Here is a 21296-nt window from a genome sequence, read left to right as displayed (position 1 = left end):
TATTTTTATTTATTTTTAAGATTCAGAGCCCATTACTTTGAAATCAAATGATGTTCAAGACAGCTTAGAACAGTTTTTCAGTAATGGAAAACAAGAAACAAACCCAGCCATGGAGTTACATCATCATTATCATTTTAGTTGTATCCTGCCTTCCCATAGTTAAAAACCATGCTGAAGGCAGCTTACAACATGAAAGGATTTACATAATTATAAATATAACAAAAGTAATCATAAACAATACAGAAAACACATTGCAAAGTACAACCAAATTGTTGAACAGAGTTTGCCATCCAGGTTGAATCACGTGCAATGAGTTGCACATGCAGAGGGGTGAGTTTTGAATCTTGAATATATTTCCATTCAGTTTAATGGAACCTGGTGTGCACCAGTTGTGTCCCTGTGCGTCTTTTGCTTGGTTGGGGTGAAAGGCTCTTTATGGAGTTGCTAGAGCTCTGTTGAATTAAGCTGCAAATATTTTGTTTGTGCCTTATAACAGGTATGATGATGCAATCCAGCTATATGACAGGATTTTACAAGAAGATTCAACTAATACTGTAAGTTGAACAGATAAATGACGTTTGAGTTACATACTTCCTGCCAGTACTGTTGAACTTCCTGGGTTAAAATTTTTGAAGTGGGAAATATCTGACATTGAAGTGGGAAATACCTGTATCTGAATTTAATATATTTCTTCGATAGTGTACTGAGTTTATATCAATGTTTCTCACCTGTACCAATATATGTAGCACATTTCAGAAGGCAAATTAAAGAACAACAGTAGTTCAGTGTATTATTTTTCAACTCTTTCCAGTTTGTTTCCAGTTTGCAATTTTCAATTGTTATTTTTTTGTGAGAGGGAAGTGAAGTAGATCTGCACAGTTTGCTGAAACAAGTAGAAAAAGTCTTGTCGTGTTTCCCAATCAGAGATCAGAAATCAGAAATCAGCCCCCCCCCCCCACCAATCAGAGATTAAAACAGTTTCAATTTCCATGGCAAAAAATTGAAAATCTGGCCTGGATCTAGAGATGCCCTTCCAATCTCAGAAGAGCCTTTCATCCAGCAGTATTCAGCAGAGGTGAGTGAAATGGGGAGAGATAGTTCTCACTGTCCTTCCCACTTCTCCACCATAGTCTGGACTGAATGACTGGCAAACACTCAAAAACAGTGTGAGAGGTAGTACATGGGTCTATAGTGAGGAAGATGAATCGATGAACATTGTCTCCTTTCTGTTTGTTCATGGAAGGACACCTTTGGCTCCAACCCTTTGTTCTCAGGAATCTATCTGACTAATTTTCTTGTTCAGTTTAATTTAAATGGGCCCAGCCTTCAGTTTAATATAAATAGTCATAGCCTTCCATTTTATAAGTGGATTAGAGAAGACAAGGCATGTATTTATTTTTAGCTTTTAGGGCTAGTCCTTCTAATGAAGATGATAGAATGTGTACTCATGCTCATTTTACCTGTCTATGTTAACTGTAAAATGTTTCCTGGAAAATTTTAGCACTGAAAGTCGGTAACTTTGATTGGAGGCTTAATTTCCATGTTCTTGGATTAGCTGTAAATGAAGAGACAACTTTATAGGGCCAGTTCTTGTTTGAAAGGTTGGAATCATGCTTTCCTATTACTAGATTGGAGGTTTAAATGTGAGTTTTATTTAACCATATTCTTTCCCTTTCTGAGTTGAGACAGAGAAGCAGCTGTAAATTAAAAACAGTGGGTTGATTGGAACTTTACTCATGTAGCATTGGTCTTAAAAATCTTTATTGGTTTGGGAGAAAAAAATGGATCTAAATAATCTTGTTAGCTGAAAATAAATGGTCCAAATTGCAGACAGTTTTGTAGCCTTTTTAAAACAAGTCCAGCTGAACATGGTGAACCAAAAGTAGTAATTTTGATGAAAAGCAAAACTCCTTTCAGTGCATTCTTAATATGAGTAGTTGTCATATTGGGGCCAGTTGAAAATATTGTTTAATTTGAATTCATGCATTATGCCAGTTGCTTTGTAGAGAACATGATTTTTTAATAGTCCAGGAAGATAGGCAATATGGAAATGCATTCACATGCTGGCTACAAGGTTGTAGAAAATTATTTTTTTCATACTATGTGTTGTGACAGATATCTAATGGACAATGAAGCCTCCAATAAACAATAAGATATAATGCCTCTGGAAACATTTTTAAAATGACACTGTTCATTTCACGCCCATCTTTGTACTTTTATATTATTTCTGCTGACTATGAATCCTCTCTTACTGTTTCCAAAAGCATCCTAAATTTGCCAAACAGTAATTCTGAAAAGAGTACTATTACATATTGAAATATTAGAACATCTGATTACTTGCATTTCTTACGCTTCTTAAAATTTGTACAATGTTGAAGAAATTCCTATTCTTTAGGTACTGGCTAGTTTGATTTTTGTATTCTAAAGAATGAAGGTTAGGTAGAAAGTTTTGATAAATTGTCAGGTATTGGAGTTGTTTATATGTCATCTACCTGTTAATTATTTCCATGTGCACATATGGCTGCTGTAGGAAAATAAATGCTTCATGGTTTTAAACTGAAACTATTGCTGAGTTTGTCTTGGCACTAACTTGAGCTTAAAGCAGTCTCTTCTGGTGTGCTGACACATGGAGTTGCTTAGATATATTAAACATTTTCTCTTGTTTGGCAAGTGAAACATAGACTTTTGTTCACATAAGTCATGTAAAAATCATGCATTGCAGGAGCTGACAGTTTGAAACAGGAAAGATAGGGGCTGCACAAGGATTAAAAACAACTTTAATATCCAACAGCTTTTTCCATTAGGGTACAGAGAGTTGTAAACTAGGTTATGTAATAGAAAAGTGCATCCTAGCGCCAGTCATTATTGCATTCTACAGCTATGAAATGAAGATGGGAGCAAACATTTTAGCATTCGTTAAGAGCTGTTTAAGTAAGACTTCAGTTTCTAAATGAATATGAAAGGGTCATTTAAAACCCTAAATTAAAAATGAGGCACTTGAAAGTCATAGTTCAGGTGCTATGCAAGGACCATGTAGCCTTGACATGTGGTGAAAAAACAGTTGTGAGCAATATGTCTTATGTATGTCCAGGTTCTGTTATACTCCATTAGCCTCAGCCAGTTGAATCCTTGGAAAGGAATTCATCTCTTCCTCCAAGCTCTTGATGTGCGTCTTTTAGATTTCCAGTTTGAAAATTCACTGCACCAAGAGCGTTCTCCAAAAAGTGATCCTGAGTTACTGGAAAAAAGCAGACGAAGTTGGGTTCTGAAAGTCAATCATATCAGGAGAAACTGAGTGAGTGAGAGGAAATGAGTGCAGCATTTGGTTTCCCATATCTCCTGGTCTTAGGGATTTTAAACTTCTGGAAACGAGTCATTGCTTCCTACCTCCCTAAAAAGTTCCAGTCATTTCAGTTAGAGAAAGTCTTTCAATATTGTGTCCCCATCGTAATGCATGGATCAACAAAAAGGAGGTGATAATCCTTTAAAATGTTTATTTACTATATGAAATTGAGATATAAATTTGTTTTTCAATGTTTAACAAATATAAGCAACAACAATTATTATAGTAAAATGTGGAATTCCTAGCACTGTGTGTTACATATACGGCTGTGTTTCAGGGTTTTTTATGCTTAACACTGGTTTTCTGACATGCTAATAATTTTAGTAAATTGAGAAGTATTCAGGTCTCAGTTGTGCTTTCCAGTGTTCTTCAAATTCATTGCTTTACAAATTCATTTTTGGAACAGTTAACATATAAAGAAGAAGCACTTGTATAATATATTTTTATAATTAAGGCATAATAAAGCTTCTGAGTAAAAGGAGATCATACTCTTTCAAAATGTTCTTTGCTTTGTTTCTCTCACAAAGCAAGGAGGACAGATTATTTTAAAAAATATATATTACAGATAAGATTAAGACTCCTCCCTGTCTTAATTAATGGCATTAATGTATGAAGCAAGTATGTTATTTCATAGCTGGGGACTTTGCAAATAAGAGGGAGTAAGTATGATAATCTTTTAAAAGTCCAGAATCAAATATGTGTTAGATTCAGATGTACGTGCATATTAAACTTCAGTATTGTATCCTGAGTATGTTAAAATGTAGACTAACTGTTTCAGCTATTGCTTTTTGATGTTCCCTTGCTTTTTATTTCAAATGTTGGTCATAGGACAGATACTGGTCAGTGGGTGCTGAACATGGAAATATTGTCCAAATTGTATAACAAAAATTATTCCAATAAACCTAAAATGGTCAATGTCTGTATTAAGACATTTATCCAAAGATCTCAGGGCGGTTCACAGCATAAAGATACAAGTGATCAGGAGGGAATCTCTACCCTGTCCCTGTTAATGTCAAGCAAATGTACTTTTACTGACCAGCCTGCAACCATCAGTGCAGTGACGCCAACAGTGGCTGTGATGTGCGATGGTACTGCTTTACTTTGGAGTTGGGCTCTTTGATTTTATAAGCTACTTTGCCATCATCATGCATGCAAGTACATGTGTGATCTGTGTTCCATGTGTGCGTAGGAGCTTTCTTCCTTTGGTCACACCTATTGTACAGATCCTAGAGGTTTGCCATGAAACTATCGAGTCCAAAGTAAAAAAATTCCTCACCCCAGCATAATGGTATCTTCCTTAACATTACAGAGATCCAGAGGAATCCAGTGTTCCATCTTTGGAGAAATAACTTAATCTTCACTTTAAAAAAGCAATGTTATGAGCAGTGTTCAGGATTACAGGTTTACATGTTTTCTGCTTTGTTTTGTGTTTTTTTTTTTTAAATTCAATCTAAAATGTAGCAGAGTTCTTTCTCATGAAAGTCATCACCTTCAAAATCCCGTCCTGGTAAAAGCTCGTTCCAAATTTAGTGTCAGTTTCTCTTGTTAATCAAATGCAGAAGTTGACACATGTTCAAATCCTCACTTCACTTTGAGTCTACTTAATGCTATTTTTTTTAAAAAAAGAATCATGACAAATGGAGGATTAGTTCTTGAGCCAAATTGGGGATTATTGGCCTTTTTTAAACGAATAGTTTGGAATGGTTCATTGTTTAATAAAGAAATATGGGATATACTAAAGCACCTTGGCTCATTTGATACTAATTATAGCATAAGTGTTCCTTTAAGATGACCTATATCTTTCCATTAAGAATGATGGCTTTACAGAGCCAGCCAGTAATCTCTGTAGGGTTTTGTTCTGAATGCTGGGAAATGGATAGGGGGAAATTCTATGTCACCAGTTCTGCACGGTCAAGCAAAACGGATCTGGTTGCAGACACATTTTGACCAGGTCCTGAAGTACATTTTGAATGAAAAGCCGGGGGGGGGGTGTCCTCTTGTATGTCAGACTAGTTCTCAAGAATCTCTTGTTTTGAGATGAATTCCAAATACTTTTACAGACACATTCTAGCTTATTGAAGTGAATCATTTTCTCACTTTCCTACCCACCTAGTGAAGAGTGCTATCTGAATACTTTTCCGCTGGTGGCAATTCCATGAATCAGTTGTCATACAATTAGAGATGAATGGGTTTCCTGTTTCTGGTTATTTTTAAAATATATATTGTTCTACATTTAATGCAACAGGTAATGGAATACATAGTAGGACAGAAATAATTGTTTCTGTTGGAATGATTAGATGATAGACAGGTTTGATCTCCACAAGAATTTCTGCAGGTTTTAAAAATTTATGTGAAGCTTGAGTTAAACAGTACTGACTTTGCTTGAAAAGACTATAGACAGTCGAGGTTGGAGCAAGACTGCTAAGTAAATTGCATCACCTAAATATCATCTTAAGTATTCCAAACAGTTTTAGCTAAATTCATTATACTACTGGAATAGGATAAAAAGCCTGTTCTTCAAACCACCATCAGTAAGCCAAGAACAAACCTTGGCCATAGGTTCAGACATAACACTAAGCAAGGGATTATGGTTTGTTTCTCCCCAGCATTAGTGGGGAGGAGTAAAGTGGGTGTGATTGGCTCGTGAATGACCAACTGTTAACTGTGATTTATTGTGATGTCTGAATGCTGCCAGTTTGTATGTCCTATAATATAGGAACAGTAGGTTGTGCTTTCTCTTTTGCAAAGAATACCGAACTGTAGTTCACATCAGACCTTTTATGCGTGTTTGTGTGTGTGTGTGTGTGTGTAGGGAGGGAGAAAGCGAGAGCGAAAATAGTTATGGCTTTTTCAATACAGCAGTTAGTTTTCATTTTGGAAATTGCAGTGTATGAAATAGCTTTGATCTAAACCTGCCAGTCAATTCCATGTTTTTACAACTAGAGGGTATCCATTCTTCCATGAGGGATGGGGGATAGTATAATAGGATGGGGCACAAACCATTTTACGTCAGTTTCTGGCAGTATACCTATACGCAGTCAGGGCTCTAGATGTTTGGGGCTATGATCTGACTTGGATCGTTGAAGGAGATGAACGGCGTCACATATTTAGAGGGGTGTAATAAATGCCTGATTACTGTGGAGTCTCTTCAAACTGGCGATATGCAAGCCAGTTGGCCAAGCACAGAAAGGTATTTTAAGTTATAACAACAGAAGATCTATCGAGTTCAGAATTTCACAAAGTTTCAAAGAAAAGCCCCTTCAATAAGAACATAACATGGGCTTTCAATATAGACAATGCAACTTAATATATCGCTATCTAATGCAAATAGACAATATTACTTTAATATATTGATATCTAGCAGTAGTGTTTCATTACTCAAAACATATTTTGAAGGGGTGTTTTTTTAAAAAAATATTTTTTGAGGGTATTGAGGCTGCAAAAAGAAGGGGGTATTGAACAATTAAAATTCCTGGAGTTCAAGAAAGTTGCTTGGTTGTAGAGCAAGGAATTCCATCTACTGCATGATACAGGTGACCTTAGAACCTGGTATTACACACTCTCGACCAAACTTTGTAGTCCTCTGATGTGATCAAATGTCTGCTAGGAGTTCGTGCAAGATAATGATCAGTTTATACATGTGCTCTAGAAAAGGATATAAGGTTTCCCTTAGCAGGAGGCTTAGGGGTCTGAATGGCTTCTGTTGTGTGGGAATTCTGTGGTTTACAAATAGAGCAGCAGCCGCTGGAAAGTCTGATTCCAAACCATTTGAGGAGGCCCTCCTTGTGTGTTTCTGAAGGAATGGCATTCAGAGGTGGAAAGAAAGAACCCCTCTCATGGTAATGAACTGTCAGCTCTGCGGCTGTAAGTGAAGTCAGTTTTTTAAAAGCTGGATCAGTTGGCTCAGTAATTTGCCTGATGGCTTATGTTCCCAGACTAAAGTTTTAGGGTGTGACTCTTTGTTTCCCTATTATGAAGTTGTTAATTTGATGAAACAGTTGCCAGGTAACTTGAAGGTGAAATAGTTGTGTTAGGGAAACTGAAATGTTACAAAATTTTGTGTACTGTCAGAAAACCTTCCTACAGCATTGTTGTCATTTGCAACATGCAGAGGCAGCTGTAATGCTACTTTAAATATAATATTTTTTTTTTCAAACCTGGGGGAAATTGTATGAAATGTCCTCAGTGCCTGGCTATCCCTGAGACACAGAGCACAAGAACTGATAGGATGGCAGACCTTGGACTGCATAAAGATTAGCATCCCCTGCTGCGTTGTAATTATCAGAACCTGGACAGTCACTTATTTGGCTGAAATGATTCCATACAGTTTTCACATGAAAAGTAAAACCTACGCAATGTGACAGCAAGAAGTTTTTAAATCTCTCAGCAGGATGTCATAGGGTATATTTATAAACTCCAGCTGAGCAGTTGCTCTGCAGTGGAATTCCTCCGGCATTGAGATAATAATTTGCACAGTCAAATTGCCTGCTTCACAAAAACCCAGGGAATTATGAGCACATAATCCTCTGTTAATGTCAACCCACAGGCAGCAAGAAAGCGTAAGATTGCCATTCGAAAAGCCCAGGGGAAAAATGCAGAAGCCATCCGAGAGTTGAATGAGTATCTGGAACAGTGAGTGTTTTAAAAGAATACGTATTGTGTTTTGCTATTCTGATAAATCTTTTTTAATTAAAATGGAATTTACATTTGATTTACTACTTTTTCTTCCCTGCTGTTCATTTTGCAGAATTCTCCTTGTTTTGTTTTCTTTTTAGATTTGTTGGTGACCAAGAAGCCTGGCATGAACTTGCAGAACTTTACATCAATGAACACGAGTAAGTTATTTGCGAAGCCTATAACTAAGGGTGTGTTTTTTTATGTATAAGGAAGAAACTAGTAACTAAGGCATCTGTTGGAAAATAAACAATTTCATTTTAGTAGGATAAGCAATATCCTAAGAAGCCTTTTGTGGCTGCCAGGTCCCTTTATTTTCTTTTTTATTTAAATGACAGAAAATTGTTTTTTTGTTTTTGTGTTTGTTTTAATAGTGATGGGAATAAATTTCACCTAGTAGGTGAAATTGTCAGGGGGGAAAAACAGCTACAGTTAGCTAGGGCCGACAAGTTAGCAACATTACTTAAATTGTTTTGCTAGATGCAGGTACAAATGTTCTATATTTAAGAAGTGGCATGCATGAACTGTATGTAAGGTTTAGGCATTTTCTTCTTTGAGGAATCATACTAATAATATGGTTTGAAAATCTACTCTAGTGCTTTCTTCAAAATCTGCAAGTTTAAAATGGGTGTTTGCTCTCCTGGGTAAAAGACACCATGCAGTCAAGAATGTTGAGTGTTGGACGAACTTTCTTATTGGATATTTAATGTTTTTGTTAGCTTTTTATTGCTTTAGTGACAAGAGGAAATCCCAGTGTGAGTGGATTAGCTCAAAGCCTTAGTTCAAGTTTTCTAATATCACGGCATTAATTCTGACCTTCATTCCATGGCAAATAATTGTGGTTTTCTTCCGTCTTTATTTTTTCAGCCCAGGCCTAAATTGTACTACGATATTTCCTTCCTTCCTTTTCAGAGAATAGGCAAATAATGAGATTCTCAGGAGAAAAGGCAGCCATTCCATTGGGTTTCAAAAAACAGCTTTTTCTCACTAGAAATAACGTGAGCTTTTTGACAGTAGAATTTAATAGATAATGTTAGTGTTCAGATTTCCAGTGTGTGTCAATAAATTGTCCTGCAACAAACACCCTAATTTTTTTTTGCAATATTTAGTACTATAATAAACTTTGTGGTCTCAATTTAAGTCATACTCAGAGTAGACCCATGGAAATCAATAGGCAATTAAGTCACTGATTGATTTCAGTAGGTCAACTGAGGATCAAGTAGGATGCCGCTTTTACTATTTAATTAAGTGTCAGCAAAATGTATGGAATCCATATTAGTTTGCTTACATCCTGAACAGCAGTCTCTTATGCAACATTAAAGAGTAATAATTTTATTGTGGCAGAAGCTTTCCTGTACTAAAGCCCGTATAGAAAAAAAGGCTAATATGCACACACATACATTTTCAAAGTTTGTAAACATTAGGGGGGAAACGCAGGGTGGATAAAATTAGAGGTGACTTAAAAAATAATAATGAAATAAGAACTTATTAATGCCAGCACATTAAACTCTATATTAAAACTCACTCTACTTTTATCCAAAATGCTGTTTTGGTAAATTATAAATACTAATGACAATAAACCAGGGGTGGACAGCTTTTTTTTGTTGAGGGCCACATTCGCTTGGCCATAATCTGTTCGACTGCATACTGGCAGTGGCCAAGGCCAGAACCAATTACTATTTCTCTTTCAGACACTTCCTTCTGTTTTGCATTGTGCCCCACTCCACCCCCACTTTTCCGCTTTCTGCCCATGGACTGCAGGATCCCACCACTGTTAAAAAGCAAATAATATGAACACATACTTCCCATCTCATAGAAAGTGCTGTTTTGTCCTGTAATTACCAAGTCTTGCTTCTAAATGTTCTACGCAGAAAAGCTACAGTTTAGCAAAGAATAAAGTGTGCCTAAGATAATTGGTTTTAAATGGGTTCAGCCACACCTAGCGTCGTGCTTGATTGGGTAGTGTTCAGCTTAGTTTTACTCAAGAGTAGAGCTGTTGAAATTAGTGGACCTAACTTAATCATGTTCATTAACTCCAGCAGGTCTACTGTGGATAAAACTTATTTGAATACCACCCTTTGTCTTTAAATGATCTTGGTTAGTGTGTCCTTCTAACGGCAGAGAATGTGCCAAGGACAGATCTGTAATGTACTAGTGACTCACCTGTTGCTAAGAATATAGAGTTCCTAGGTGTCAGAGGATGTGGGCTGCATGAGCAAAGGTTTTGGCTAATGTCCATAGACTATTGCAATACTTTGTATGTAGATCGGCTTTGAAAACAGTCTGGAAAATGCAGCTGATCCAAACTAGGGTTGCAAGACTCTTAACCTGGCCTGTTTGATCATATTCCAGTGATTTACAAGATGCACTTGCTCCCAGTCCTATAGCTGAGGACCTGGGTATTTGAAAGAACACCTCCCACTTGTATTTACCTCATCCTTCCCCTTCAGAGGGAGATTGTCCAGGGTTTGTCAAATGAAGTGATGGGGTTGTAGTCCCCCAAAATCTAGAAGGCACAATGTTGACTATCCATGCTTCAAATCAATCCACCAGACCAAGAGACCATGGTGGTGACTGATATCAGATTGTCTTCAGTAAACAGCAAGGCTTTTTGTGTGGTGGCTCTGCTTTTAAATGAGTTTTTGAAGGCCAGTCTGAGGTCTTGCTATTAAGAGTAAAGGTGGTGCTTTTCTGTTCCATCCTTTGATGCTTATCTTTGCCTTTGTAAGCCTGACTGCTGCTTGCTCTTGTAATCATTTTGAATTTTAGCATCACTTTTGAAGGTTTTTAATTCTTCAGTTTTATGTAGGCTGCTATAGGAACCATTGCTATAGGAACTAGAAATATAATAACTAATTAGCAGAGTGTGGGTTTGGGGTTTGCATTTGCTGCGGTAATGTGCAATAGTGTCTTGAGTGTGCATTTTTTCCTTCTGCCTTAGCAAAGGCTAATGGGAATGAAGGGCTGCCCTGGTGAAAATGTTTAGCAATACTTTAGGGAAGCTTTTAATGTTTGATGGATTACTGTATTTTAATATTTTGTTGGAAGCCGCCCGGAGTGGCTGGGGAAGCCCAGCCAGATGGGCGGGGTATTATTATTATTATTATTATTATTATTATTATTATTATTATTATTATTACACTGGTCAACAACATATTTGTTGTCTGCGTTTTTTCAGTTGATTTAGGACGAATCTGATGCGCTGAATCCAAAAATCACATTGGTTTTGCTCAATCAGGTCATGTTTTTGAGCTATGGCCACATGTTGTTTTTTTACGTTTTTGTTCACATGTACGCTTGTGTGGAGCATTTTAGAAGAAGTTGGTGGGGGTAAAATGCCATGTTGAATAATTGTTTTGATTGGAAATGATTATTTTAATGACAAGAAGTATTCAGGTCCGATAGTTCTGGGTGATTATGTCGAAAAGGGATCGGTTTGAAGTCATAAAACCTCGAAATCTTCCATAAATTGGTGCGGCAAAGCATAAAGTTGGGGGATCAAAACTAAGTTAATGGGGCAGCCACCCCACGAAGTATCCTGATCTTCAATCAGCACGTCGTCCTGTAGCTCATTGTGATGAAATTCCAGTGCCTATCTTCGGAGAACTTCCTGACATTAGTGACGAAGATGCCTCCAGTGTTGAAGGACATGAAGAAGAAGAAGTGGTTCTTGAAGATGATGCTCCACATCCATTTTCCCAAAAGGAGTTGAGTGATCTAGTTCGCGACCTCAGCTTGTCAAAGGACTCTGCCGAACTGCTGGCATCCAGATTGACAGTGCTTGCATCAGCTTCTTCCGCAACAGGCATCAAGAGTACCTCCGTTTTTTCTCAGAATAGAAGGACTTGGTGTACTGTGCAGATATTGCGCAGCTTCTGCTCAAGCTTGGAGTGCCACAGTACGAACCCAAAGATTGGAGACTGTTCATTGACAGCAGCAAGCGATCACTGAAATGTGTTCTGCTACACAACGGCAACCAGTTTGCCTCTATACCCCTGGCTCACTCGAGTACACTGAAGGAGAACTATGAAGCGGTGAAGTCTGTGCTGGAGAAAATTGGTTATGATCAGCATAAGTGGTTTATTTGTGTTGACCTGAAGATGGTGAACTTTTTGTTGGAACAACAGTCTGGCTTCAGCAAGTACCCATGTTTTCCGTGCATGTGGGATAGTAGGGACCGTGCTCAGCATTACACAAAGAAGGACTGGCAACCAGTTTGCCTCTATACCCCTGGCTCACTCGAGTACACTGAAGGAGAACTATGAAGCGGTGAAGTCTGTGCTGGAGAAAATTGGTTATGATCAGCATAAGTGGTTTATTTGTGTTGACCTGAAGATGGTGAACTTTTTGTTGGAACAACAGTCTGGCTTCAGCAAGTACCCATGTTTTCCGTGCATGTGGGATAGTAGGGACCGTGCTCAGCATTACACAAAGAAGGACTGGCCTGTGCGGGAGGAATTGGTGCCTTGCAAAGAAAGGAATGTCATCAACGACCCTCTGGTGGACAGAGACAGAATACTCTTCCCACCGCTGCACATCAAGCTCGGCTTAATCAAGCAGTTCACCAAGGCTCTGGACAAGGATGGTGACTGCTTCACTTACTTGTGCCAGGCTTTTCCAGGATTGACCATGGAGAAGTTGAAAGCTGGCATCTTTGACGGTCCTCAGATCCGTCAGCTCGTCAGAGCTCCAGAGTTCGGAAACTCAATGAACGAAGTGGAACTGGAAGCGTGGAAGGCATTTGTTCTGGTAGTGAAGAACTTTCTTGGGAACAATAAGGCCAGAAACTATGCAGAACTTGTCAACAACAAGCTGACTGCTTTCAGAAACCTGGGCTGCAACATGTGCGTCAAGATGCACTACCTATTTTCACATATGGACTGGTTTCCTGAGAACCGGGTTCAATGAGTGACGAGCAGGGGGAGAGATTCCATCAGGACATGAAAGAGTTGGAGACCAGGTATCAGGGTCGCTGGGACGCAGTCATGATGGCTGACTACTGTTGGACTCTGAAGAGAGACCTCTCTGCCGCTGAGCATTCCTGGAGTTCCAAAAAATGGAAGTTCAAGCCCTGAAGTTTGAAAAATGGTGAAGCAACATGCAATTTATGTGTACTTACCTTTATCAATGCCCACCATTCAGTTTACAGTAAACCTGACCTGATGGAGAGAAATGGATGCCATTTCCTGATTCAGCTGTTTCAAAAATACCCTAAATCAGTTGTAGAAATCTAGACAACATTCAAAAAGTAAAAAATTGTTGCCCAGTGTTATTATTAGATACTAAAACTGGCTTGGATCTAACCATTTTCCAGTTACAGTTTGCCACACAACTACTGGTGCATGTCTTTGAAACACTTGTTGGTCATATTCTTGTGAAATCATCTGTGCATGGATGTTGCTGGCAGCAACTTCACAGCAAATGCACTCCTTTCCCAGCTGTTGCAATTGCAGGAATCACTGCTGGCTGTGTCCTTGCACAGCCTAGTTTCAGCCAGATGGATGGGGTACAAATAGGGTTGCCATATTTCAAAATGTGAAAATCTGGACACAAAAGTTGTTGCGCTTGTTTTTTTTTATTGCAAAATTAAGTTTCTGAGCTATTTTTAAGGGAATTCGTCAAAATCTACAATTCTGACATGCATGGCCATGCATCCAGATTTTCCAGGACATTTCAGCAATTTCCGCCCAGACACTTTCCTGGGTACAAATAATAAAATTATTTTATTCACGTATTATTATACTCACGTTTCTCCACATGGCCCTATATCTTCGAAGGCATGGTCATGAGAAGAAAAATGTCCCACACATAGTAGGTTCAAGTGTTGCAGAGCAGGGGGGAGGTGGAGAGAGTAGTAGTGCGAACAAGTTTCAGGAGTATTTTCTCCTCTTCTGCTGTAGTGTGTGGAGTGGAACTGGTAGAGCTCATATATCGTGGGATAATGAGCCTCAGATGGGCCCTGGAGCCATGTGTCTTGCTTGTGAGTGAGGTTTGTGAGTCCCTCTTTGCATATTAATATCAGAAGAGTATAAAGCATAAACTGCACTACCTGTGCTTTTGCTTTCTCTTCTGTATGAAGAAGAAAACTTTTAGTATAAAAACTTCACTACAGTGGAACCTCGGGTTACATATGCTTCAGGTTACATATGCTTCAGGTTACAGACTCCGCTAACCCAGAAATAGTACCTTGGGTTAAGAACTTTGCTTCAGGATGAGAACAGAAATCGTGCTCTGGTGGCACGGCGACAGCAGGAGACCCCATTAGCTAAAGTGGTGCTTCAGGTTAAGAGCAGTTTCAGGTTAAGAATGGACCTCTGGAACGAATTAAGTACTTAACCTGAGGTACCACTGTATTGCTGTGCTCCTGTAACTGCACTAGTGGTGATAGTACTAATAATAATAATAATAATAATAATAATAATAATAATAATAATAATAATAATAATAATAAAGGTGTGATTTTTCTGGTTTTGTTCTTCAGTTATGCAAAGGCAGCCTTTTGCTTGGAGGAACTCATGATGACTAACCCCCACAACCACTTATATTGCCAGCAATTTGCAGAGGTGAGTATTTCAGGACAGTCTGGGTAGCTAACAGTTGTCTTTGCTCAGTGGCCAGTTGGCAAGGCATGTTCGTCCCTGCAGTCTGCCCACTTGTTGTCTCCCACGGCTTCTACTGCATTCTTTTTTTGTACCGCTGGCTTGCATCCTCATATTTGGTTAGCAGACTGTTGTACTGAGACGTTTTGTTTTCCAATACAGTGGTACCTTGGTTTACAACCATAATCTGTTCTGGAGGTCTGGTTGTAAACCAAAACAGGTTGTAACCCAAGGCGTGCTTTCGCCCATGTGCCCCCCCCCATTGGTTGTAATCCAAAAAAAGGGACACGCACTTCCGGTTTTGATGTGGTTGTAATCCAAAATAGTTGTAATCCAAAGCAATTGCAAACCAAGGTACCACTGTAATTGTCATCTTGGTTCATTTTTTTAATAGTTTAGTTAAGCATCAAATACCCCTTACACGTTTTAACTCCATTCCTCAAGCTGCATTAGTCTGGTACTCTTTTCACTCTCAGAGGAAAAGCTCACGTTTCCATTTCTGGGATTTATTATAAGTGGAGCATCTTTTCATAATGTTAAATTAAACATGCTCATCAATCTTGCATTTGAAATAGGTTAAATATACCCAAGGAGGGCTTGAAAACCTTGAGCTCTCAAGAAAATATTTTGCACAGGCGTTGAAGCTGAACAACAGAAACATGAGAGCATTATTTGGACTTTATATGGTGAGTATGAAGGCATTTAATTCCCCCCCAAATAATTAATTTGATATTTAAAGTTATGCAAGTGGAGTTGAGACAGAAAAACATGCCATGCTCCTTGATGCAAGTGTGATGTCAGGTGTGATGCACCTGACATCAAGTGTGATGTCAGGTGTGATCAGGTTTGGCTTGTTTCTTCCTAGCCTTAGCAAACTTTATATAACACCAACAAATAAAGCAACTTTTCTCTTCCTGTCATTATAGGCAAGCACATCTTAGTGTCATCGAAGTATTAAATCAGTTATTTAATTTAGCAATTCTATTTCAAGTACAGTACAAAAGTATTTAGCTGAAGCATTAAGGTAGCTAAAAATTCCTACTAATTAAATTGTTCTATAGCTTCTTGCAAATTTTCAGTAGGATCTTAAAACGGATCCATTAGAGAGAAAGACTTGTGAATTTTTTTATACTCTTAGTGTAAACATGCCTCATTTTACTGCATGAAAAGTTCCGATTAGGTGCACGCCAAAGTACTTCCACCTCCTCCTCTGTCCTTTTTCTTCTGGCTTTATTTTGGTACCTTCAAGAGTTCTGATACGCTAAGACTTATTCTCTCCAGTGTACATGATGACTTCCTATACAGATAAAATTTCAGCGCAAGAAAACTGTCCTTAAACTATCACATCATAAGTGCACAGATCTATTTCATTCTGTGTCCAAGTACTGTACATTTCCATCCATACTCTTACATTGCAAGAGCCACACACATTGTTTTCACTTGTTATGGGTCAAGGGAGAAATGTAAAGTATTGCACTTGGGCAAAAAAAATGAGAGGCACAAATACAAAATGGGTGACACCTGGCTTGAGAGCAGTACATGTGAAAAGGATCTAGGAGTCTTGGTTGACCACAAACTTGACATGAGCCAACAGTTTGACGCGGCAGCTAAAAAAGCCAATTCAATTCTGGGCTGCATCAATAGGAGTATAGCATCTAGATCAAGGGAAGTAATAGTGCCACTGTATTCTGCTCTGGTCAGACCTCACCTGGAGTACTGTGTCCAGTTCTGGGCACCACAATTCAAGAAGGACACTGACAAACTGGAATGTGTCCAGAGGAGGGCAACCAAAATGGTCAAAGGCCTGGAAACGATGCCTTATGAGGAACGGCTAAGGGAGCTGGGCATGTTTAGCCTGGAGAAGAGGAGGTTAAGGGGTGATATGATAGCCATGTTCAAATATATAAAAGGATGTCACATAGAGGAGGGAGAAAGGTTGTTTTCTGCTGCTCCAGAGAAGTGGACACGGAGCAGTGGATCCAAACTACAAGAAAGAAGATTCCACCTAAACATTAGGAAGAACTTCCTGACAGTAAGAGCTGTTCGACAGTGGAATTTGCTGCCAAGGAGTGTGGTGGAGTCTCCTCCTTTGGAGGTCTTTAAGCAGAGGCTTGACAACCATATGTCAGGAGTGCTCTGATGGTGTTTCCTGCTTGGCAGGGGGTTGGACTCGGTGGCCCTTGTGGTCTCTTCCAACTCTATGATTCTATAAGCTTCTCATGTGGTTGCTGCTCTACTTGCATGTCAAGATTGGGAGCTAGGATATATGATCCTTCCTTTTCCTCCTCCTTCTGAATGTCCTGTTAGGGAACTGGGCATGAGAACTCATTACCACAGAGAAGCAACAGTACTGAGGTTCCCTTCTTGATGGTATGCTCTTGGGAGATAAAGGCAGGACTATAATTGGACAAACCTCAAGCCTTTTTCGCGGGGCGGGGAGCCCTCTTTTTTGCATTCAACTTAAAGAAATAAGTTTATCACCAAATGCACTCTGGGGTGAACCACCATTTGTGTTCTTGTTCTGTTGTGCAAAGAACAGATGATGCGCATACAGCTGCTGTAGTGACAAAGCTTTCTTATTAAAAAAAGATTATTAAAAAAAGGATTCTCGGTATTTGAAGTGCTGATTTCCAGCTCATACGCTTTTTATAATAGTGCTACAAATTCCTTCTAATGTTACTTAAACAGCAGTGCTATGGAATTTATAAGCATAGGGATACTTAACGATTAAAGCATTCTTTTATTGCTGTCAGCATAGAGGCTCAAATATTGACTTATCTTATGAAACTGCAGATGAAACCTTTTCCCTCTCAAGGTCTGTGGTGACGCTTGCTTTTACTACCTGTTGACAAGATTTGAGGTTCTGTAATGCTGCCAGATCAAATAACAATTTCCATAGAACTAGCAGTAAGGATGCGCCGTCCTAAATGTTCGCATTTTCTGGAAACGAGATCATTCCTGCTTTGTTAATGTTAACAGCAAATCTTATTTTGAAGTTGTTACATTTTGTGTTTTAGAACTTGTAACTTAAATAGCATGATATTCATGCACATTCAGACCTTCGGTTTTAGAAGTCTTGCTTCCAAGTTTTCTGACTTGTTAAGGGTATGGCTGGAGTCCAGAGAGCTGCTTTAGATGCAACTCAGGGCTTGCGAATGCATCATGAACATTTGAGTTTGTCTTTGAACAGCAGATCTCTGTGCAATATACAAACTGATGTAGACATTGCCCTGCCTCTCAAAAGTGGCTTGCAAAGTGGCATGGGGAACTGCTGTTTGCAGAGATATTAAAAATTCACTGCCGTGCCTACCTTGGAACAAAAGAGAGACTAGCAGAACCACAATGTCCAGTTTCTTACTTGCTTTTTTTGTTATCAAAAACCATTAACTTAAAATGTATTTTTGCTTTAATGTGTTTTGTTTTAATACCTACGCTCACATTTTTCCCGTTGCACTGTTTTATCATGTTCCATGTGTATTCAGGTTTATTTTGCAAGATTCTATTGCTGATTTGTTTTTGTTTTTTTTTGTCTTCTTTCTAGTCTGCCAGCCATATTGCTTCCAATTCCAAGGCAAGTGCAAAAATGAAAAAAGATAATATGAAGTACGCTGGTTGGGCAGCAAGCCAAATAAATAGAGCTTACCAGGTGAGTATTGTGTTAAAACTCTGATCTGCTTCTTGCACCACTTTACAATAGACCTTTTCACCTTGTTTGCCTATGTGGTAGGCAAGTGGAATGGGGAGGCAGGGGTTTGTGATAAAGTCATAAAGAGGTCATGCAGATTTCAGAGAATAACATAACATTAGGACAAAAGGAATTTTATTTTGTTTTCCATCTTTTTTAGAGGATATGAATATATTGCAAAAGTTGTCTAACCGTTGAGTGTATAGTCTGAAGGAATCCTTGTGCATCCATGTGTGCATAAATTTAAGTGTCTGCTCAACTATAAATATAATTAATTTCTGGGAACATTACCATATTGCACCATTTCAGTTTGACTGTAAAGCCAGTAACTTACCTTAGTTTAATTTTAAAAAAATTAGTTTGATAAAAGAAACTATTATTTATGGGATATTTGGTTGGATTTAATTGCTTAGCTTTAAGCAGTCTTGAGATGTTTTGAACTGTTCCTCTGATTCTGTTAAATTGATGGTATATATAATTTATCTCTGAAGATCACAGTGTAAATTTGAAAACACTGCTTGTATTTTATTTCTCTTTTTTTGTAAACTTATGGTCCAATTCCATAGTTATGTTGGAGCTGGATCAAAATAATTGCAAATTGGCTCCTCTCTCAGTTGATACTTACCAGAACAGTTCACATTTTACATAACTAAAATGTATTTAAAACAAATGTCAGAACTTCTTTGTGACTTCATATGTTTGTGATGTATTGCATACTTCAGCTGTATTTTAGCAGAAAAGTGACAAATACCATATCTAGCTGAAAACTGCAAGGGGAATTTCAGTATGCGAGATACAATTACGTAAATTAGAAGTTGGCCAAAATCTCAAGTTAACACCCTACTCGGGCAAAATGTACTATAAGAATCTTTACTGAATAAAGACCAAATCCTGGTTGAGCTGTGCGTATTGTATGGTTTGGTTTGGTCTGGTCTGTTTTTATATTTGCACTGAAACTACTGAAGAGCCTGAAGCAAAAGGGCTGAAAAATTGGTAGGTGGCTTTCTTCACATTGAGCGAATCTGTTCTCAATAAGTACTATTCTGCTAAAGGTTGCTATCTTACAAATGAAAAAAAAAAATGAACATGCCAAATGATTCTTTTAAGGAGACTCGTATTCTGTATGGCAAAGGTAGCTAGTCCCCAGTTCAGGGGCCTGGTCCATTCTCCCAAGCAATTCTCTCCCCTCCCTCAAAAAAAAACAAAAAACAAAAAAACCCCACCCATCCATTTTGGCAGCTGCAGGGAAAAGGAAAATAAAATCAAGACACAGTGCAGAGGTGGGTAGAGCCCAGTACCCTAATGGGGATGCTGGTGGCCACCTCCCTGTTGATCTAGTTGTGTGGATCAGCTCAGGAGGGGCAGTGTGTGTGTAAATGAAAGAGTTTGGGATCACCACACCCACTTTGGGCCACATGTACTTTGGGCATGCAGCTCCAAGTGGGTTGGATAAGGGTGAATGCAGCCCTTAAAACAAATGATGATGATGATGATGATGATGTTTTATATACGTTGTAGTGTGGCCACTATGGAATTTAAGGGGAAAGAATTTAAGGGGAAAGTTGTCTTAACTGTTTGGGGCGCTTAAAATATCTGCACTAATTAATTGTGAGCTAATGACATAAACGACAATATATCTAAATCACTAAAAACTGAAGAATCCTCGCTTGTGTTCTGTGCGCTTAACGTCAAAGCAAAATATAGGTTCCTATTCCTTCAATTAGTTTATTGTGTCTGTAATGGAAGCATTTTAGCAGAGAGGTGCAAGTTTGATTAACATTAAGTGTTTTTTGCTTAAGCCCTTAATATGATCCACTCAGTAATTTCACTGATAAATGCTTTTGGACACATGACTAAATTCTCTAGTGTTAGGCATCCACATGTTGTTTATTAGCGGTGAGGTGATTCTGTTACAAACCATTTGGGACAGAAAATTTAATCATGATTTCAGAGAGACGGGGAAGTAAAAGCTTTGTCATCAGCTGAATTGGTGCCTAATGCTGGAGTACACAAAATAATTGGTCATAAACTAGAATTCGAAGTGATTTAGATGTCCAACTAGGCTTTTATTGATTGTGACACCATTGGGCTTTGTTTGTTCTAACTTGAAGCCTATGCCAGTGTCATTAAAGGAAGCCATTTTTCAAGTTAACAAGGGCCTTTCCTCTTGTTACTGTCTTATGTCAGAGCTGTCCTAAGTGTCCCTAAAACAGAATAGGCATAGTACTAATTATTTTGAGCTCCCCATTCCTTTAGCAGTTTTCAAATCAAGGACAAGGTCTTTGAGATTTTTCTATAATCAGTTTCTTAAGCAGTTAAACCTCTGTAAATATATGGTTGGGTCTGTCTCCACACACACACACACACCTGGCCCCATTTTTCACCTTCAGTCTTCTAAGATTTGGGGTTAAGATTACTTAATCTTTGAATATGGTCCAAGGGGGTCAAAGGCAGGTTAACAATTCTTCCGTCTTGTTCCAGCTGGAATATTACCTGTCTTACCACAAAATTTTGTCATCGGGTCATGAGACATTTGCTAAATTGTGTTAATTATGAGAGAAAAGGAACACATCATAAATCAGGAAATCTTGTATGCAGGACAGCCATGGTACTTGAAGAAAAGAAAAAAAGCATTAAACTGGAAATTTATTGGGTGTTTAGATGTTAATGTTAGTTTGAGAATAGGCCATGAAAAAAAAATTAGTGGCAAGCCCTTGAAAAGAAATTGCACCTACAAAGGAATGGTATATATGTTGCAATACATGGTTTGAACCAAATTACCAGCTAGGAACTTCTTTGACATAAGCCTACTTATTAATTAATTAATTAATTAATTAATAATAAACAGGTTAATTTTTAAGAACAATAACTGTCTGAAGTGAATGGAACGTGAACATTTTAGCACAATTCCTGTTTACATCCACCTGAATAATTCTTAGTAGAATGTATCATTAGCTGGTAAATCTTCTGCAAGTGATGAAGAAAGTGCTGGAGC

At 38.3% G+C, this 21296-nt stretch overlaps 1 protein-coding gene across 2 annotated transcripts in view; it reads left to right on the top strand.

Annotated features, from left to right (window-relative positions):
* Positions 1 to 21296, top strand: part of EMC2 (ER membrane protein complex subunit 2) — a 44023-nt gene that overhangs the window by 19489 nt on the left and 3238 nt on the right. For both annotated transcript variants that reach the window (XM_083517002.1, XM_083517003.1), the window contains exons 5-10: positions 497 to 554; positions 7890 to 7975; positions 8119 to 8178; positions 14499 to 14580; positions 15192 to 15302; positions 18158 to 18262. In XM_083517002.1, the coding sequence (XP_083373128.1) occupies positions 497 to 554; positions 7890 to 7975; positions 8119 to 8178; positions 14499 to 14580; positions 15192 to 15302; positions 18158 to 18262 (502 nt within the window). The remainder of the gene's footprint in view (positions 1 to 496; positions 555 to 7889; positions 7976 to 8118; positions 8179 to 14498; positions 14581 to 15191; positions 15303 to 18157; positions 18263 to 21296) is intronic.

This window comes from Podarcis liolepis (genome assembly GCF_965112155.1).
Source record: "Podarcis liolepis genome assembly, chromosome: 8".
Taxonomy (NCBI): Eukaryota; Metazoa; Chordata; class Lepidosauria; order Squamata; family Lacertidae; genus Podarcis; species Podarcis liolepis.
This window is presented reverse-complemented; position numbering and strand designations above follow the sequence as displayed.